The sequence below is a fragment of the Eurytemora carolleeae genome, unplaced genomic scaffold (assembly GCF_000591075.1).
Source record: "Eurytemora carolleeae unplaced genomic scaffold, Eaff_2.0 scaffold35, whole genome shotgun sequence".
NCBI lineage: Eukaryota > Metazoa > Arthropoda > Copepoda > Calanoida > Temoridae > Eurytemora > Eurytemora carolleeae.
This window is the reverse complement of record NW_019396166.1, coordinates 317,940-336,446: the sequence shown is the minus strand read 5'-3', so window position 1 is coordinate 336,446 and position 18,507 is coordinate 317,940. Positions and strand designations below refer to the sequence as shown.

Genomic DNA, 18,507 nt, shown 5'->3' with positions numbered 1-18,507 from the left:
TTAATCTATTGCTACTGGGTAGCAACATTTCTAGTCGTACAAAAATATCAAAATAATAATAAGCGTAACTTCATGCTTTACGAGATCGTCAATAGAGTGATAATAAATACAGCCAATCATATAATAAATGGTTTCAAATGTTCGAGAAAAAAAACTATTTTTACGAAAAAAATTTCATTTTACATAATTAATATTTATAAGTTTTTGTATACGTTATTCAAATACAAAAATAACTCAAAAATTAAAATGGTAAAACAACCAAGATATATTTCATTACTAATTAAAGGCATTTTATATTTTCAATAAAATGCTGCTTTGCTTTTAATTTAAGAACACTTTTTTATCAATAATATAAATAAATTCATAATAAACTGACAGAAAATTTACTCAAGAGCTAAATATTTCCGTATCTTAACAGAATCTGGAACAGGCATAACGGACACATCTGCTCCCGACTTCTCCGGAGAAGTCATGTTCCTGATTTTCAGAGGAGAATCCGAGCTCACGTGAACAGGAACACCACTGCTTATAATCTTAACCTGTCGAGTTCTCTTTCTTGCTGGCGAGTGAACATCTGATAAGTGCTGAGCTATCATAAGTAAGGGTAGTTTCATCAAACACATCGGACACTTCTCCTCACTACTCTCAGGAACTTTAGCAGTCTCGTCCTCAGGATCAGATTGGGGCTCCTCAGGATCAGATTGGGGCTCCTCAGGATCAGATTGGGGCTCCTCAGGATCAGATTGGGGCTCCTCAGGAGACGAAAATATTTTACTGCTTGGAATAAACTCCTGCTCCTGGTTAAGCTGCGGAGTTAGATGACGATTGTTTCGAAAACGCTTCATCTGAAGAATTGGAGTTTTTGGACTTTGAATAACTCGTTTAACTCTTATGTCGTCCGTTTCAATATCTTCGGCATGAAATCTGGAAATATGACGGGACATGCTTTTTTCTAGAAGAAGTTTACCACAGTGGAGACAGGCAATTTTTGTATTGGCAGTTGGAAGTTTAAACTGAGCATCTTTATTCTTTATTCTGGTTTTACGACCTAAAAAATATCAATGAATCAAATATTTTCGCTGCCAACCACTGAAAATCTAGCATTTTATTAAGCCTTTGCTATAAAGTCAATTTATAAGTGTTAAACCAAGTGTAGTTCTTTTAAGTTTCCCAATAAAAAATTGAGGAGACTAGGTCCTGGGGTATCTTAGTTATGATCGGACATACAATCAGAAAATAATCAAAACAAATATATCCAACCTGATCCACTATCCGTGTCGTCTTTATTACGGATTGTATTTAGTCTAGCGCTAGATCTTGGGATCTCAGATCTCCTTACTGGAGAATCCTCCAGCTGTAAAACAGATCCGGAGAAACTGGGAGACGAGGCACGAGAACTACGGCTTGATCTGAACAAATAATGTAATTGGCAAAATCCTTTTCAAAATTCAATGTTAAATTTTGGCAAAATGTAAAAAACATAGACCTTGTGAAACATTCCATTGGAACCGTAGAAGCAGTTCCAGACCTGGATCCAGGAGTGACGGATCCTGCTGTAGGAGTAGCGGAACCTGGCCTAGAGCGTGGTGTAGCAGATCCCCTGCCAGCTCTAGGAGTAGACGTTCCTGATCTTGTCCTTGGAGTGTTAGAACCAGACGGAGGAGAAACTGCGCTGGTTTGTTTCTGTCTCCGGGTTCCCTTGGTCAGGGCCTTCTTTACTTCAACCAGATCATCCAGCTCATCAAGCTCATCCTCAGATGGTTCAGGAGTTATAGGAGAGCAAATACCTAAAATACATCATTAAAAAATCAAAACATAATAATTTTTATAAATTCACCCCGATATTTCAAAATTAATTGATAAAGTACTAATAATTTTTTTTTTAATTTATTAGTACTTTAACGCTTTAAAAAGAATTAAAAAGAGAAATATACATACCCCTGATTTCAAGTTTATTTACTAATGAATAATATGTGACTACTGGTACCTGAGGCTAAACGTTTGGCTCTTCTATCAATGACTTGTTGCATGGCAGGAGTTACATCAGAGGCTGTCAAGTCCATACTTGCAAACTTTGCCTTGGTATTCGCCATTCTAAAATAAATCATGAATAATATCAACTTTTTTAATCTCGTCATTCGCGATTCAAAATTTCACTTTTAACCCTACTAAAACACTTAACTCTTTTTTTCTATTTCATGGTTAACAATTTACTAAACTTATATTTTCTACTATGTTTTTAGTTTAATTGACTAGTAGTCCTAAAAATTTAAGGGTAGGAATTTAGTTTAAACAGAACCCACAAAATGTCCCACCCCGACAGAGTCCCCAAATATCTTTTCACGGTTTCTATTTCTACCTCTGATTGTACTCCGCCAGTTGCTCCTTCCAGGATAGGGTCTTCCTAACCCGTTCTAGCTCCTCTCTCACCTCCAGTAATCGAACCATCTCCGGAGTAGGGTTCAGTAAACTCTGCTCCTGGAGCGCCTCGAATGCAGCAGTCTGCTCCGGGTTCTCTCTCTCCTCAGACTCACTGCTTCGACTAGCCTGCCTGATGATGGATTCAGGATCCAGACTAAGAACCTGTTCCCAGCTCCAGGGAGCAAACCTTTCATCTTCATCCTAGAAAGAATTATCAGTCCAGTTTTAAAAGAACCTCCGAAACATTTTAGGTTAAACCCGTCACAAGATTGAAAAAAGGAATTTTTTGAGTTTCATTCAATTTCTAGAACTTATCAAAAACATTTGATCTTGGAATTCATACTTTATCCCATTTAACAAAAAATATCAGGAACATGTTAAAACTTTGTTGTCAAATGATCACGTGATTAATAATAAACCTACTTGAGATCTTGTGTTTCGTGTTCCCTCCTGATCCTCATCTTCCTCCTCTTCTTCATCAGAGCTCTCCTCGCGGGGGGCAACCTTGCGGTTTCCAAAGACTAGAGGAGCGTAGGGCTCTACTCCTTCTCTTCTCATAGCCTACACGACAATATTTATTATCTAGTTTCTTTATAATAACTACACTTTGAAGCTTTTTAAATAATACAAAGGGTTGGATATTTGAGATAAAGGGATGGGGAATGATTCTAAGTGAATCTGAACTGGACTAGTGTCAACCACACTCCTCTGTGATTCAAGCTAATTTTACCTGGCAAAAAAGTTTTCTGAGTTTTGAATAATCAGGAGCATCTATAAATCCCAAGGAATTCACATACACCATGAAATCCTCCAAAACTTTCGGCGGGGCCTCAGGTTTAAAACATTTCTTCAGAAAACCAGGAACATTGAACATAAATCCAATCTTCTTGCTCTAAACATAAAAGGTAAAATGAAGGATATCTGCTCAAGAGATACCAAGTTCAAATATTGACATCGAACAGAAAAGACAAAGCAACGTAAAATCTCAATCCCATTTATATCCAGGGTCAAACAGGTATGATTTTTGATGATTTAAGGGGGAAATGAAAAACTGGACGTCAAATGGCAACTTTATTGTATTTGATACATTTTCCACACAAATTATATTATTTCAGCGGAAAAATACCTTTAAAATTGTGGGGGGGGGGAATAGTTTTCAAAAGGAGGAAGGGGAAATGCTATTTCGAGAAAATATACACCCCTGGGATCAATTTATCAATGTTTATGAAAGTATGAAGATTATATGAAGTATTCTACCTGTACGAACTCTGGTTCCTGTGAATGTATCCAAGGTAGGTATCCAGAAACCCAGTGTATCAGATTATATCCAAGAGTTTCAAGATCCCCACGGCGGGAGTGAACGCCTAGAAAATGTACATTTCTTTTTCTTTTTTTCTAATCTTGAAAAAAAGATAGGCATTGAGGGAGTTTGGTCATCTAGAAACAAAATAAAAACAAAAAATTCCACATTGAACTGGAGAAAATAAGTTATGATTACTCGTTTGATAAAAAAATATATTTAAGTGTTTTTTTTTCAAATACCAGTGTGCGCGTCTCTACTGGTGTACTCCAGGGTTCCCTCGTGTGCCTTCCGTTCATCAGGTTCAGCGCTGCAGTGGAAACCCTGACTGTTCCGGTATTTACATGCAAGACCAAAATCCACGAGATATACCGTATTCTGGTCCTAGAATTATGTACTTTTCAGCAAACTATGTACACTGTGCACCTTGTTAATTTATAAAATTTATATCCAAGTAGTTAGCATTGTTTTCTTGAATAATGTACAACTAGTAATAGGCAACTCTACATGTCCATTTAATTCAATAAATTAGTTGTCAATATATATATCAAAACTCAACTAGGACACACTTGTGTAGACCCACTTATTTGGACGAACTTATTATAAATATATAATAATATATATATCAAAACTCAACTAGGACGCACTTGTGTAGACCCACTTATTTGGACAAACTTATTATAAAGCACTAATAACTTAACAAGAATACGCTAATTAGTTGTCAATATATATATCCAAACTCAACTAGGACGCACTTGTGTAGACCCACTTATTTGGACGAACTTGTCATAAAGCACTAATAACTTAACAAGAATACGCTAATTAGTTGTCAATATATATATCAAAACTTAACTAGGACGCACTTGTGTAGACCCACTTATTTGGACGAACTTATTATAAAGCACTAATAACTTAACAAGAATACGCTAATGATGAGAATGCACTTTTCAAAGTTAAATAGTGATAAGAGGATCAAGTAATATTAAGAATTTTTTATTATTGCTCGGGAGAGAGGTTTAATATTCCCATCTAAAAAAAACGCCGACTCGACTTCTAGTTTTACCTGTCCGTAGGCCAGAAGAACATTCTGAGCCTTGATATCATTATGAGCATATCCCTTGCTGTGTACATACTCCAAGCTTTCCATTATCTGGATCCTGAACCAAAAACAGGTTTTAAACAAATACAAAACATTGTGCTCCTGCCCAGATTTGACTCAAGGCTATTGTCCACGCAGTGGTGTGGAGTGTCCTGAAGAGCGGTCTGGGGGTTCCCTTTCAGATATAAATTCAATTTGATGAGGAGAAAAAAAATTAATTCCTCAATAAGGAGTTTCTTTCGAAGCTTAACATTATTTTCTTCATTTTCCATTATCATGCTGAGGAGGCTTTCATCTTGACAGTTTTCCTGATTTACCAATAACCCTTAGTTCGCATTCAATTTCCCTCTAAAGACTCAAACGTAATAATAATAATCTCATTAACTTACCCTATATTTAAGGCAGTAGGGAGAGGGATTGGTTTCTTCCCAGACTGAAAGAATTTCTGAATATCTGAACCTAGCCTTGACATCACTAAAAACCTAAAACAAAAATGGAGTTTTGATAAGATCAAAAATTAAATAGTACTATTCAATGGTTGTTTTTAACTAAATTTTTTTTTTAATGCGTGTAAATTTTAAGCCAATAATCTTTCGGGTTTTCTAAATAAACAATTAAATGAGTAATCTGTGTAAGAAGAAATCATCATAAGCGGTTTAACCTGAGTTTTTCCTCTTCGACCCAATGAGAACCAGAGCCAAAGTAGTTTGGTATACCAACCCATCCTAAAAATAGATTTTTTCCGTGATTCGGGCATGTAAAGCTTTGAATTTAGTGTCAACTGAGATAAAACTAAACCAATAACTTTTATCTAACCTTCGGGTTTCCCGTTTCTAGGTTTCCAGATAGCTCTGTGGGTTTCCAAACCTATCCTGAAGAACGCATGCATCTCTACCCAGAGAGGACCGTTGCTGTGGGGTTCTATCTTGACAGCGTACTCCTCCTCCTCCTCCCCCTCTCTCCTGTACATCCGGTTTGTCAAAATCACTTACCCAGAAGAAATAAGAAATAATAGATAGACCTGCAAGGGAACCCGACATGGAACCCCCAGACCGTCTTCACGACGCAGTACATTAACATGCAGCATACATTTCTTAACTAAGAAACCCGGAAACGTTTTAAAATGATAAAACATTACGATTATTTTCAAACTTAAAACGAAAAGGAATAAAAATTTGGCTAGTGACTCAAAACAACCAACTCTGGGACAAACGCTTATTTGATCTTATTATGGACCAAATAAAAAAAAACTTTTAAGCTTCTGAAAAGGTTAATTAAACCCGATTTAAATATTGTGGAAAAGCGCAGAATACAACAAAGTGCGAATTACTCCAAACTATGAAGATTTAAGCTTCTTAGTTGGTATCAATGGATTTCTTAAAGTAGTCATTTTAATTAACACTTCCAGATTAACAACAGTACCATTTAAACCTTTATCTGAACAAAATGTGGAAGATATCGTCGAGTGTCTCACAATTTCAGTAGCCCACAAGTCACTTTTATAGAGAAACCACAATTGAAAATTAACAATTTAAAAAAAGTAATCATGAATATTTCGTTCATTCAATTAAGAGTACCGTTGTGAATCGGAAATACCACTCTAAAAATCAAAAAAAAAAAAGCGTCACTTAAGTCCATAATAATTTCCTCAATGATTTGGACAACTGCCTGGCAAGGTAGATTGCTCCGAAGGCCCCGGATCCAACTGGTTTTCCAATCAACCATCGTTTTTGTCGCATATCTGTTAGCACTGATCCTGCAGTTGAAACATTATAAATGTTTAAGAAGCCAAGGGTATAGATTTCAGAAAATGAAAGTTAAAACCTTTCAATAAATTTTTAGGAGGAAAAATTACTTTTTTTAATGCTCCTTTATCCTCCTTTCCAAAAACATAATTTCATTATTCCATTGTCTTGAGGTAAACGAAGCTTGAGTTTATGCACCCATATTTTAAAACCAATGCAACCATGCTACTTAAGAGCTGTACTTGACTTTTGTAAAAATAAAATTAAATAAAAAACTAACCTTTTGGAACCAAAGGTGCCATCTTGCAGCCAGGAGCCGCTTTATGTCCTTCCATCTTGAATAAGGAAAATTGGGAAAATTAGTTGTCGAGATAATCTGACATCTTAGGATGAATTCTGAAAATAACGATATTAAATAACGATTAAAATACGCGAGATTTTGGGAACATTCTTTAAATAACACAGTCACTAACAATCTTTTTTTCGTGTTTAATATTGAACAATGTCTAACAAAAACAATTTTTTTCGATTCTATTTCGAGGTGGTCACGTGAATTTTTTCTGTTCAGTCTTTTTTCGCCAGTTTCCATTTTAATTTGACTTCTTCTGGGAGATCATCAAACTTCATTAAAGCTTTCTCTAAAATAAAACCAAATTCTAGTTAGTTAGTTAAAAATCACAAACTAAAGGGTCTGTAGAGTGTAGACGTAATTTCAACTTCTAGTTAGTTAGTTAAAAATCACAAACTAAAGGGTCTGTAGAGTGTAGACGTAATTTCAAATTCTAGTTAGTTAGTTAAAAATCACAAACTACAGGGTCTGTAGAGTGTAGACTGTAGACGTAATTTCAAATTCTAGTTAGTTAGTTAAAAATCACAAACTAAAAGGTCTGTAGAGTGTAGACGTAATTTAAAATGACATTCCTAAGATAGATGTCTTTGTCTCAGCATTATGCAGATATTCTTATTCTTATTTCTACAAATAGATTATTTTCAATCGCGGAAATCTAAAAAACGACTTGCGGATTTCTTGCTATAGAAACAATAGAAACTGGTAGAATTTAAAACTGTTCAAGCTTAAAACCCCCACGTTATCTTCTCTATCAGATATTGATTTATCTGATCTGATGTTATCGTGAATTACTTAAAATGACAACGATGAACCCTTTAATTGAAAAATTCTAACCTTGGTATTTAATGAGATTGTAATGCTCTCTCCTTTTCAAATGTTTAATCTTGATTTCATAACTATTATTTTAAGAAAATTAACAATATATTTTCTATGTAGTTTAAACAAATAAGATGCGGGTTCAATATGAAAACTATTATCTATATAATAAAGCTCTTCGCTCATATATATATATGTTAGCTATAGCTGGCCATACGGCTAGACCGAGGTGGCTGAAATTTTTTGAGGGAATCCCCACGAGTACCCAGAGTGTATTTTAGGCTAAAAAACTATTTTTTTTTTTAACTTTTTTTAAAATTCGATTTTAAAAAATTCCAAGGGCAACGCCGGGCACTTGAGTTAGTATTTATCAAAAAGTTATTTTACAGTTTTTGAGAAAACCGGGGAGGGGGGTTTACTAAGTACGACTGATTTGGCTACTATTCAAGTTTATATGGGAAAGTCAGCATTGAAGTAATTAAACTAACCGCAGTTTGGTTACTTAAAGATTCAACATTGTAACCTAGTTCTCTGTAACAAAATAAACCACTCTGATTCTGAACTACTTGGTTGAACAGATATAAACCTGAAATAGGAATATGATTCAAGAATATAGCGACCATGCTTAGCTATGGTTTAAACAAATAGCCGATAATAAACAAAACGAGATAAAAGGCTCAAGGCAAATTCATAAAAATAGAAACATATGTGTGGTCACAAGGTTGAAGAATAATATAGTCCCAACAAAGGTTGTTTATGTGCCAAAATTACTAATCGTAAACTATTGACCTCTATCGTTTTTCAGTATAAATAACTGTAAACAAATTTTTATAATAAACAATTCTAGCTTTAGCAAGATAATAATATGTCTTCGTTAAAACAAAATATATTCAAAACTGTTAGAAACAGTGCACATGACTTTTTACTTTAATTTTTGAATATGAAATTTTTCCGTTACCTTGAGTCTAAACTAGAAGCCTGCATATCAACTATAAGACAGGATAATCCAAGTTTGTTGCAAAGAACACCTTACCACAAAATATTTATCAGTTCCAGACTAGAAAACAAATGTAAAAATTACTATTTAAGACACCCTCTTCCCCCCAAAAAAGAAAATCCCTTCTTAGGAGAAGAGATGGAAAAAAGCAAAAGGGCAAAACTATGTTATGTTGAAAAAAAACCTGCAATTATAAGCTTAAATCTCCAAGAATAAGATAAAACTTTCCTTTAGTTTCTTTCGATTGTACATATTTAAGGAAGCCGATTCATTTCCTATTTCGAACTCATTCGCCCAGATACAATGGCCAGCCCCAGCTCCTTTACCGCACACCAACATTCGGTCCTGAACAGGCGACATTTAGTTGAATTGATTTGGTTTGGGTTAGTTTGGTTTGTTTTGGGTTGTCTGGTCTGGTCTGATCTGATCTGATCTGATCTGATCTGATCTGATCTGGTCTGGTCTGGTCTGGTCTGGTCTGGTCTGGTCTGGTCAGGTCAGGTCAGGTCAGGTCAGGTCAGGTCAGGNGTCTGGTCTGGTCTGGTCTGGTCTGGTCTGGTCTGGTCTGGTCTGGTCTGGTCTGGTCTGGTCTGGTCTGGTCTGGTCTGGTCTGGTCTGGTCTGGTCTGGTCTGGTCTGGTCTGGTCTGGTCTGGTCTGGTCTGGTCTGGTCTGGTCTGGTCTGGTCTGGTCTGGTCTGGTCTGGTCTGGTCTGGTCTGGTCTGGTCTGGTCTGGTCTGGTCTGCTCTCGTCTGGTCTGGTCTGCTCTCGTCTGGTCTGCTCTACCTGGAGATCTTGTTTCTCTCTACACCGTTTCATAAAGGAAAAATCAGATAATCCGGCAGCAAAGAATTCTTTTTACGAAAAGTTCATTTTTTTAAACAAGGAATCATTGATTTTTTTACGAATGAGGAGCTTTTTGCTACTTATGAAAATTCCCTATGAAGTTCTAGAAAGATTAAAATTGCACATTCTGGTTTTTTCGTGATCTTTTCCTTGAAAGTTTGCAAAATCCTCATCCGTTATATTCTCACTCACTGTCCGACGCAAGGCTAAAACATTAGATGTAGAAAAATTGAATTAAAAATATTTAAGATTTGGTGAACCAAGTTGAAAATAATGAATCACCGACAACATGATAATTGACTAGATCTAACAAAGATTCAGAAATAACAACTCAGAACTGAACAAAATGTTGGACCAAACGGTCCGATGATGATGGGTCCTGATGGACCAATGATAGGACCTGGAGGGCCAATGGGTCCTCGAGGAATGGGACCGATGGGACCTATGGGACCCGGAAGAATGATGGGCCCTGGAGGACCGATGGGACCTGATGGACCTAGAGGAATGATGGGACCAGACGGACCTATACTGGATTGTTATTATATCAAATGTGATGTCCACGCGAACTTCGAAAAGACATTTATGATAAGCGTGTTGTTAATTAAGCTGATTTCGCTGTGAAGAAATTTTCTAAAAAATTACGACACGTCCATTCCGTTTTTTATTTAAGCTCTCGATGGAAATAAAATCATACTCAAATTTATTTATAATTCTATCATTCTCTTCCACCTTAAAAAATTTCATGAATATTCATATTTAGCAGAAACTGAACCTTGAATATCTGAATCTCCAGGTAGGTTTATTACTCCAGGGAACTCCTCAATCTCTAGGTTTAAACTCCTAAACCCTTCAACCAGACAATCATACAAACAGTCACCTAAATACAGGAATATAACATAAACATCATGTAATTGGAAACTGGCATATTTTATCTAGAATAGGAGGTTATCATCTAGTAAGGAGACAATACAACAATTAGAACATCAGAGCTGAATACTCTTGTATTGGATGCCCTTAATCCCCAGTGCTAGATCTGTGTATCCACTGTGGACACTTTTGATTCAAGGACATTCAACGTTAATCTCTTCATTTCAGTTATTCCTTCAGGGTACGATTAAAATGCGGGATATCTAATGATTAAATTAATCTGCAAATTAACAAAAGATCAAGATCTCGATAATCCGAGTACAAGAGTTCCCCACTCAGGTTAAAATAATTTACTTATTTTATCTTTACACCTCTAAGGCTTTAATTCGTCCAACCCTGAACTATTTGATCAATGACAAAATTCTAACATAAATTCATATCAATTATAGGGTCCGTCCTAGTATAAGATTTTTAGACCCCTCCCCCCATCCCTCCTATCAACTTAGTACATGACCTAGATTTCTCTAAAAAATATTTATTTATTATTACAGGGTTAGGTTAGGACAATTTCTGGGCCGAGCGCTGCGGCCAGACCTCCAGTATCAATAATTTTCATCAGAAATAGTACAGGCGCGCTAGCACAGGCTAAGGGGCCAGCGCTGCGGTCATGACCAACATTATCCATGTGTGTCTTTATTAAAACTACCTAAAAATCGATAAAAAAAAATGATGTACAAAATTGATATGAGGGTGCGGGGGGGGGCGTTTTAAATTTGATATTAGACTTCCACAGGTCATCTCTATCATCTGACCTAATCATGAATAGAAATAATATATCTCGATGATTTCAAAGAGAACGATTTTCGGTATATTCCTAGAGAACGATTTTCGGACCCCCAATTAATTTTGTAAATGGAGCTAATACGTAACACATGGTTTACGTTAGAGGAGATGAGATCAAGTTCTACGACGGACCCAATACCCGTATATATCAGCATTGAAAATATTTTAATCATGCGAAATGTGTATTCCTAGAGAACGATTTTTGGCCCCCCCCCCCCCTCCTATCAATTTTGTACATGGATCTTACAGAAAGTGTCTTAACTAACCTAACCCGTGGCCGCAGCGCTCGGCCCACTAGCCTTTCCTAGCCGCAACACTCGGCACAGAAAGAGTCTTAACCTAACCTAACCCTAGGACAGACCCCATGTGTGATGCATCCAAATCAAATATTGAACGCAAATAAAATTTTAGCAGACCTGGACAAAATCAAATTAACCTACATGGTTATTTTATTAGTATACATAAAAAAAGAAATAATATTTATTTCTAAATTTTCTCTATATCCAGTTTCAGCGCACAAGTTTACACATATAATACCTGATGCTTTGATGAACTGAATACTGTACTCGTTTTCAACCTCAAATATTTGGTTTAAAGATGATTTTCGGCTCATTATGGAATAAGTGTATTCTGAATGATGTCAAATGTCGACGATACCAAATTTGCTATCGTTTCACATTGCAGGTTCATGTCCCATCGCGCTTTTATACGGACCTTATTTTAATTTCAAGCACTTACATCCACATTTTCATATCCGATACGCAATTTTGTATTTTTTTTTTCTTTGATTTCACTGATTTTCTTTCTAGGATGCTTGTGTCGACGATTTAATCATGTCAAGTGTAGAAATTTTGAATTTGTGTATCTACGTTACAAGAATAAGTGTACACCTAACATACCAAACCAAATATTAGGTTTGGCGCGCTAGAATTCAAACAGTGCTACATCGATTGCACTAACGTCCGAATTGAACTAACGTACTTTTGCACTAAAGTCAGTAACCGGTTTTTAGTGCGATCTAACAACAGTGCAAAGAAACAAAAATCTGTTTTTTTTTGTCCAATTGGACTAAAATTTTATTTTCCCGTCAAGAATATTTTAGTACAAATGAATTAGGTCAAAGAAACAAAACATGGAAGCAGCTTTCACAAAAGTTACGTTATATTAACGTAACAAAACACATATGGTTCAGTATATGAACCAATTACTATCCGTTTGAACCCTAAAGCAGCTTTTACAAAAGTTACGTTGAGTCGTTATTTAACAATTCAACGAACTTACGTTTACGTTCATAGACCTAAAATATTTCCAATAGCATGGTATGTAGGATACGGTGGTATGCGTTTATATCACTACAATGAAGACAATTTATTATTTAAGTTGTGATTGTTAACAAGGTTTTATTCGTATTACAAGTAATGCAAGAGAAGCTTTTTTTGATTTATAATTTCGCTTGAATTTTATGTTTCCATGTGTATATCCATGAAAATTTATAAAATTCATAATTGTCTTCTTTGTATTGATCGCATTTATACACTGTATAAATTGCTGTAAATTAATATAGGAACCCAATATTTTAGCAATTATAAGTGTGTAACTCGCAGTGGCGTAAATAAGGGGGGGTTATTGGGGTACTACCCCCCCCCTAGATTAATCCTAGGGGTAATTACCCTCCCCTAGAATCTTCGAGGTAATTACCCCTGAATAGCAGGGATTACTTCACTTATTGCCCCTACAAGTTTTAGTTGCCTTGCCCCCTCCAAAAAAAAAACATTTCCTCAGTGGTGGAAATAAGGTGGCATATTGGGGTTATTAACCCCTTCCCCCCTAGAATCCTGGGGTAATTATCCCCCCCCCCCTCCTAGAATCTGTTTATAAAAAAAGGTTGATTTTAAAATTGAATATCTTTAAAATTTGCACCAAATAATCTAAATGTGCAGATACTTCAGATATTTCAAATTTTAAGTCAACATATTCAAGTAAGTGAGGAATTTCCCCAGATTCTCCAACATGGTGACTTTCTTTAAAGAATTTCCGAGGAATTTCTCGAGAATCATTTCCTGTAACTGATTCCTCAGAAATTTTCGAGAAATTCCCCAGAATTGGTCCCCATAGATGAGAGTTTTTGTGGGATCATAGTTTTGAGACTCAGTTTCGAGAAATTCCGGAGAAATTATCCGGAAATTCCTGAGAAATTCTTAGGACTTGGTCACCATGTTTACGGATTTTTAGGGGAATTTATTTAGAGAATTAGTTTTGGGAAATTCCTGGGAATTTCTCCGGAATTTCAATAAAAGAGAATCCTGAGAATTTCTCCTGATTACTTCTCTGGAAATTCCTGAGAAATTCTTAGTACTTGGTCACAAAGTTTACGGATTTTTAGGGGAATTAAATACAAGAATTAATTTTGAGAAATTCCTGGGAATTTCTCCAGAATTTCACCCCAAGAAATTCCTGAGAAATTTTCCTGAATGTTTCTCCGGAAATTCCAAAGAAATTCTTAAGACTTGGAACCCAAGTTTACGGATTTTTAGGGGAACTAAATAAGAGAATAAGTTTAGAGAAATTCCTGAGAATTTCTCTGGAATATTTCTCCGGAAATTCTAGATAAACAGGTTAAAGTTATCAAATATGATAATCAGATTCAGTTTAAGTTCAGCCTCAGAATGTTCTCTACATTTGGAACTGAGTTTTGCCACAAACTCAAATATTCTAATCCCTAAATCTTTACACCTAGTGGTGTAAACCCTTGATATTTCAAACTTATATATTTTACTAAAATAATTCAAAGTTTGATACAGCTAGGAAATTTTTTACATTAGATGTTTACAACAGCCTTTAGCCTTGAGAATTCAGAAAGATAAAATTTGTTTTTTAAATTAACCAGAGAAGAATACAATTTCTACAATAACTCTTTTGGTTTTATTATTTCTGACTCCTGTGCTAATGATATTTGCCAATCTTTCTTTTCATTCTGCAGGTGCAGGTGCTAGGGGAGAGCCCACGTACCTTGCCGCCCCCCCCCCTTTGTTGCGCCTCTGCGTAGTTTCTAATTTCTAAAATTTTCTTGTTGTCAATGTATTTGTTAAGATCTTAATTAAATCTTATATGGAAATGCCATTATTTAGATGTAAAATGTATTTTTCATTGCCCATACACTTTTTTCTATAAAAAAAACATCTTATTGTAATGCCATTGACTATTCCTTTAGAATTTAATTAGAATCATTTAGAATATGCTGACTTAAAATCTAAAATATCTGAAGTATCTGCACATTTCAATTATTTACCTGCAAATTTTAAAATCAACCTTGTTTCTAAAACAAATTCTAGGGGGGTGGGTAAATAACCCCAATAACCTCCACTATTTACGCCACTAATAGCATCCTGAACATTTGCATACTATTTTTTTGCATATGAACATTTAAAAAAAAAATTAGCGGGTTTTAATTCATATTTCACGTTATTAAAATGTAATAATTCGAATTTTTTATTATCTTTTAACGTTTCCATGGGAAACGTTACTGGAAAGTTAAAAAGTAACCTAAAAAAACGGCTCGTTTTACATATCATTTACGTATCTGATAAACCTATCCATACCGTAACGCTACCTTATACATAACGATTCTGGAACGTTCTAGAAACGATATTTGGTTTGTCGGGATATACGAATGATAAGACGGATTTAGAATAAAATCCAGGTTGGGTTTCATTGTTTATCAAATCATGGAATAAAAATGAAGTGTTCTTGGGCCCCTGCTTCTTTATATAAACATATGCCTCTTTGCAGATGATACTAGTTTTTTATAGTCATCTCCTGATATTGCAAGCCTAATACTTGATGCAAACACTCAAGTTAAAAAAAGCAGCAAAATGGTTTTAAGCAAATCGTTTGACACTAAATGTCTCCAAAACAAAGTATATATATATATAGTATTTAGAAATAGAAATATGCACTTTGACCCCAACAGTTGTAATATATCAATAGGAAATGAGATACTTGTAAGAATTGGTAAAGACTGCAAAAAATCAGATAAAGTTAATCATAGCGATAAATAGTACTTTCAAGGAACATTCAAATCCATTATTTTCAAAACTTAAAGTTCTTAATCTTGATGATGAATTCAAACTAAGTGTTCTGACATTTATGCATGGATACTTTAATGATACCCTCTTCCTTCCAAAATATGTTTATATGTTTAAGTCTCTAGCTGAACCGAATAGAACAAAATCATATAAATTAGAACGGGGTTTAGACAAAAATCTAGAAAGCATTCCGTCCTCAGTGTTTCCTAAACTGTGGAATGCAATTGAAATTGACCTTAAAGAAACTAAATATGCAAAAATAATAACAAAGAGTAATCAATATTTATCTGGAGAATTATGAGAGGTTTAACTGCAAAAAATCTAGTTGTATATTGTGTGAATAAATTTTATATAAAAAATAAAAGTTCATTTGCTTATTTGTGTTTATGCATCCACCATCCTTTACACCCTGTATTTTATTTTTTCTCTACATTAATCCCTCTGATCTCACCCTGCCGAGGGGAGGAAGGCCAACCACAACAATTTCTCGACCGAGCCACATTCTCCACCTCGAAATCCTCGTCCTTTCAATATTATTTTTCTTAAGTGTCTAATCCTCCAAGATTCCAAGGTGGCTCGGACGAGAAATGAGGAAAATGTGGCTCGGAAGAGAAACTGTTGTGGTTGGCCTTCCTCCCCTCCCCTGCCTCAGATCACCTGACGATCTCCTACCTCCAAATCAACTCCCTACTTATCCAAAAACATTATTTGATGTGTGTAACCAATTATTTTCATTATCGTTAACTAACTTAGGGCCAACCTACCCTGGTTAGGTGGGTCCAGACTGCATAGTAAATTGTGATTGCTTATTTGTAATATTCATGCTTTGTAGTTGAATAAGAATATAAAAAAAAATATGAAAGGCAAGTGTTCAGTTTCTTTTCTATTAGTCAGCTCAGCAATATAATGAAAAGGTTGACCAAAATTCATCAACTGAATTGAGCATTTAATATTTTACTATCCAGTATACTTAGATCATCATATTCTAACCCTTTTTTGTATATGTATTCATAGGAAAGCACAGAGAAACTTTATTAAACATAATTTTACATTGAACACATTTTTGGTCAATTTTCTTGACTTGACACGTTGAAAATCTGGAAGCCTTATGGAAGACGATAGTTACTGGAAGACGACGTTCATCTAAAGAAGAATGTAAACTGTATTAAATCAAACATTTGTTTGATAGATTGTATTATTACCATTTCTTAATTCTATTCTTGAGTGTAATCATGATCAGCAATTAACTCGTGGAGGGGTTTTTCTCCACCTGAAACAGCATAAATTAATTAAAGAGCTAAAAATGTGAGTTGAATCAGATAAGAAAAAAAAATTCAAGAGATTTAACATGTTACCACAATGAGAAAATAAACCACCCTCAAGCTCCATAAAGCTTGAAAAGTATTAAACTCATTTAAAAATTAAAAAAATTTTTGTTTAAGAATAAGGGTTTCGTCCATATAGGAGATAGAGGAAAGTCCTCGTTCAAAAACAACAAAAAACACTTGAAGAAAAATTGTTTAAAAATGAACCTGCAAGAGCACTAAGAATATTGTAAGGAGGTTGCTGAGCACTGAGGCCTGGTACAAATGGTTCTAAAATAAAGAAATGTAATCATACCTATACTTTACCTACTTTGCCTGAAAAATTAGGATATCCAAAAACTCCCTTCTTGACTTGCACCACCTCCACTGAACTTTACCTCCCTTAACTTCTTCTCACTTGTCCTGACCTATCCTAACCTCTAGAGACATACACAGGGGGACTAATGGGGGCTTAGCCCCACCTGAACCAGTAAATTATATGGTTTCCAGTGGGTGTTCAGGCCTCAACGGATGCTAAGCCCCCCCCCCTCTGGAAAGAAAAAAATGTAAGCCCCTCCCCCGGAAAAATTCCTGTGTACGCCCCGGCAGTAACCTCACATTCCCCTTAACGAAAGAGAGTTAAAGATCGGACATTTGATAAAAAACTACTCATATTTAGATATTTGCTGATAATAAAGTTAAATGTAATGACTCATTGAGCATATTCAGCAAGAACATGATGAAAATATAATGTAATTTGCAAGTATACTGTAAACTGTACCCGTTATAATCTATGCAAATTATATTTACATATGTTTTCGCTTTCTCTGTTTTAAAGTATAAACTAAAAAGTGCAGAATATACTGAATGTTTACAGCACTTATACTTTAACATTGTTCAATGTCTACAAAGAGCAAAAAGCACAGGTTTTATCAAAAATTATTGAGAACTATTACAAAATAAGATTGTTATTGTATCCTTCATGGATGCCCACAACTGCGTCAGTTTAAAAATAATAAAGTATCTAAAATATGTATCATGTCTAGGGTTTCCTATCGAAATTTGTGCACGAAAATCTTGCAATAATTGGGTAAAGATTTTCTTACGTTTAGATTAAAACTTGCACTTTTCGATATGATTTCGCATTAATGCGCAAATGCTATTTGGTTTTTGCGCATTTCGTTATTCCTGCTATTTCGTTATTCCTGCTATTTCGTTATTCCTGCTATTTCGTTATTCATACTATTTCGTTATTTCGAGCTATTTCCTTAAATTTCGAGAAACAACTCCAGGAAATGAATGGATCCAAAATTAAATCAGAGCCCCACTAATACTATACTCCGGTCCGCTCTCACCGCACCTTTGGCGGTGGCCTCACTTTTAATGTTTTAAAAAAGTCACCATTTAAGATTGGTAACAAACAAACAGAAACAAAAACAAGAGAAATGTATAAATATCTATATTGATTAATACATAGATGAACATCTCTTGATGGCACATTTTCGAGTTTTTTCAAAACATATTTACAATAACAAATTTGTATTTTAGAAAGTGATATAAAAGTTGTTTTTTTTTACTGAAACTAATTTACATTTATCTCAGCAATAAGTCATACAACAAATATTACTTGTTTTCGTATTCATGTGCAAATTATGACTTTTATTCATCCACAATTTCGTGCAAATAAAAAATATCTACTTCGAATGAATGCGTAATTTCGTGCAAACCTGGTTTCGTATTAATACGAAAATGATGCGAAATTTCGTGTAAAAAAAGCGAAACTGTTGCGCAAGAGAATCACTGTTTCGTGGAAACCCTAATCATGTCAGTGTCAGTG

The 18,507-nt window shown here is 35.0% G+C and overlaps 2 protein-coding genes across 3 annotated transcripts; both read right to left on the bottom strand.

The window, feature by feature from the left end:
• Window positions 1-241: 241 nt before the first annotated feature.
• LOC111696959 (serine/threonine-protein kinase VRK1) lies at window positions 242-6,939 on the bottom strand. Of its 2 annotated transcripts, XM_023466778.1 has the most exons (16): window positions 6,846-6,939; window positions 6,489-6,576; window positions 5,637-5,782; window positions 5,482-5,545; window positions 5,210-5,302; window positions 4,785-4,878; window positions 3,964-4,105; window positions 3,679-3,785; window positions 3,152-3,313; window positions 2,845-2,982; window positions 2,360-2,622; window positions 1,988-2,094; window positions 1,487-1,787; window positions 1,261-1,409; window positions 753-1,048; window positions 242-689 (listed from the first exon to the last, which is right to left on the bottom strand). In XM_023466778.1, the coding sequence occupies exons 1-16, from the start codon at window positions 6,898-6,900 to the stop codon at window positions 384-386; spliced, it is 2,511 nt and encodes an 836-aa protein (XP_023322546.1). In that variant the 5' UTR covers window positions 6,901-6,939; the 3' UTR covers window positions 242-383. The 2 variants fall into 2 exon arrangements, with proteins under 2 accessions (XP_023322546.1, XP_023322545.1); XM_023466777.1 differs by having other exon boundaries at window positions 242-1,048.
• A 20-nt stretch (window positions 6,940-6,959) lies between these two features.
• On the bottom strand, window positions 6,960-12,180 carry LOC111696962 (uncharacterized). Its single transcript, XM_023466781.1, has 9 exons — window positions 11,819-12,180; window positions 10,344-10,448; window positions 9,721-9,777; window positions 9,512-9,579; window positions 9,003-9,072; window positions 8,689-8,758; window positions 8,254-8,316; window positions 7,749-7,780; window positions 6,960-7,203 (listed from the first exon to the last, which is right to left on the bottom strand). The coding sequence occupies exons 1-9, from the start codon at window positions 11,892-11,894 to the stop codon at window positions 7,130-7,132; spliced, it is 615 nt and encodes a 204-aa protein (XP_023322549.1). The 5' UTR covers window positions 11,895-12,180; the 3' UTR covers window positions 6,960-7,129.
• Window positions 12,181-18,507: the final 6,327 nt, after the last annotated feature.

Coding starts and splice junctions, on each gene's coding strand:
- LOC111696962 (XM_023466781.1), bottom strand. CDS start 11,894: ATGAGCCGAAAATCATCTTTAAACCAAATATTTGAGGTTGAAAACGAG. Junction 10,449..11,818: donor TCAGTTCATCAAAGCATCAG/GTATTATATGTG, acceptor TCCTGTATTTAG/GTGACTGTTTGTATGATTGT. Junction 7,781..8,253: donor ATTTTGTTACAGAGAACTAG/GTTACAATGTTG, acceptor ACATTTGAAAAG/GAGAGAGCATTACAATCTCA.
- LOC111696959 (XM_023466777.1), bottom strand. CDS start 6,900: ATGGAAGGACATAAAGCGGCTCCTGGCTGCAAGATGGCACCTTTGGTT. Junction 6,577..6,845: donor GGCACCTTTGGTTCCAAAAG/GTTAGTTTTTTA, acceptor TTTCAACTGCAG/GATCAGTGCTAACAGATATG. Junction 5,783..6,488: donor GGAGCAATCTACCTTGCCAG/GCAGTTGTCCAA, acceptor CCGGATGTACAG/GAGAGAGGGGGAGGAGGAGG.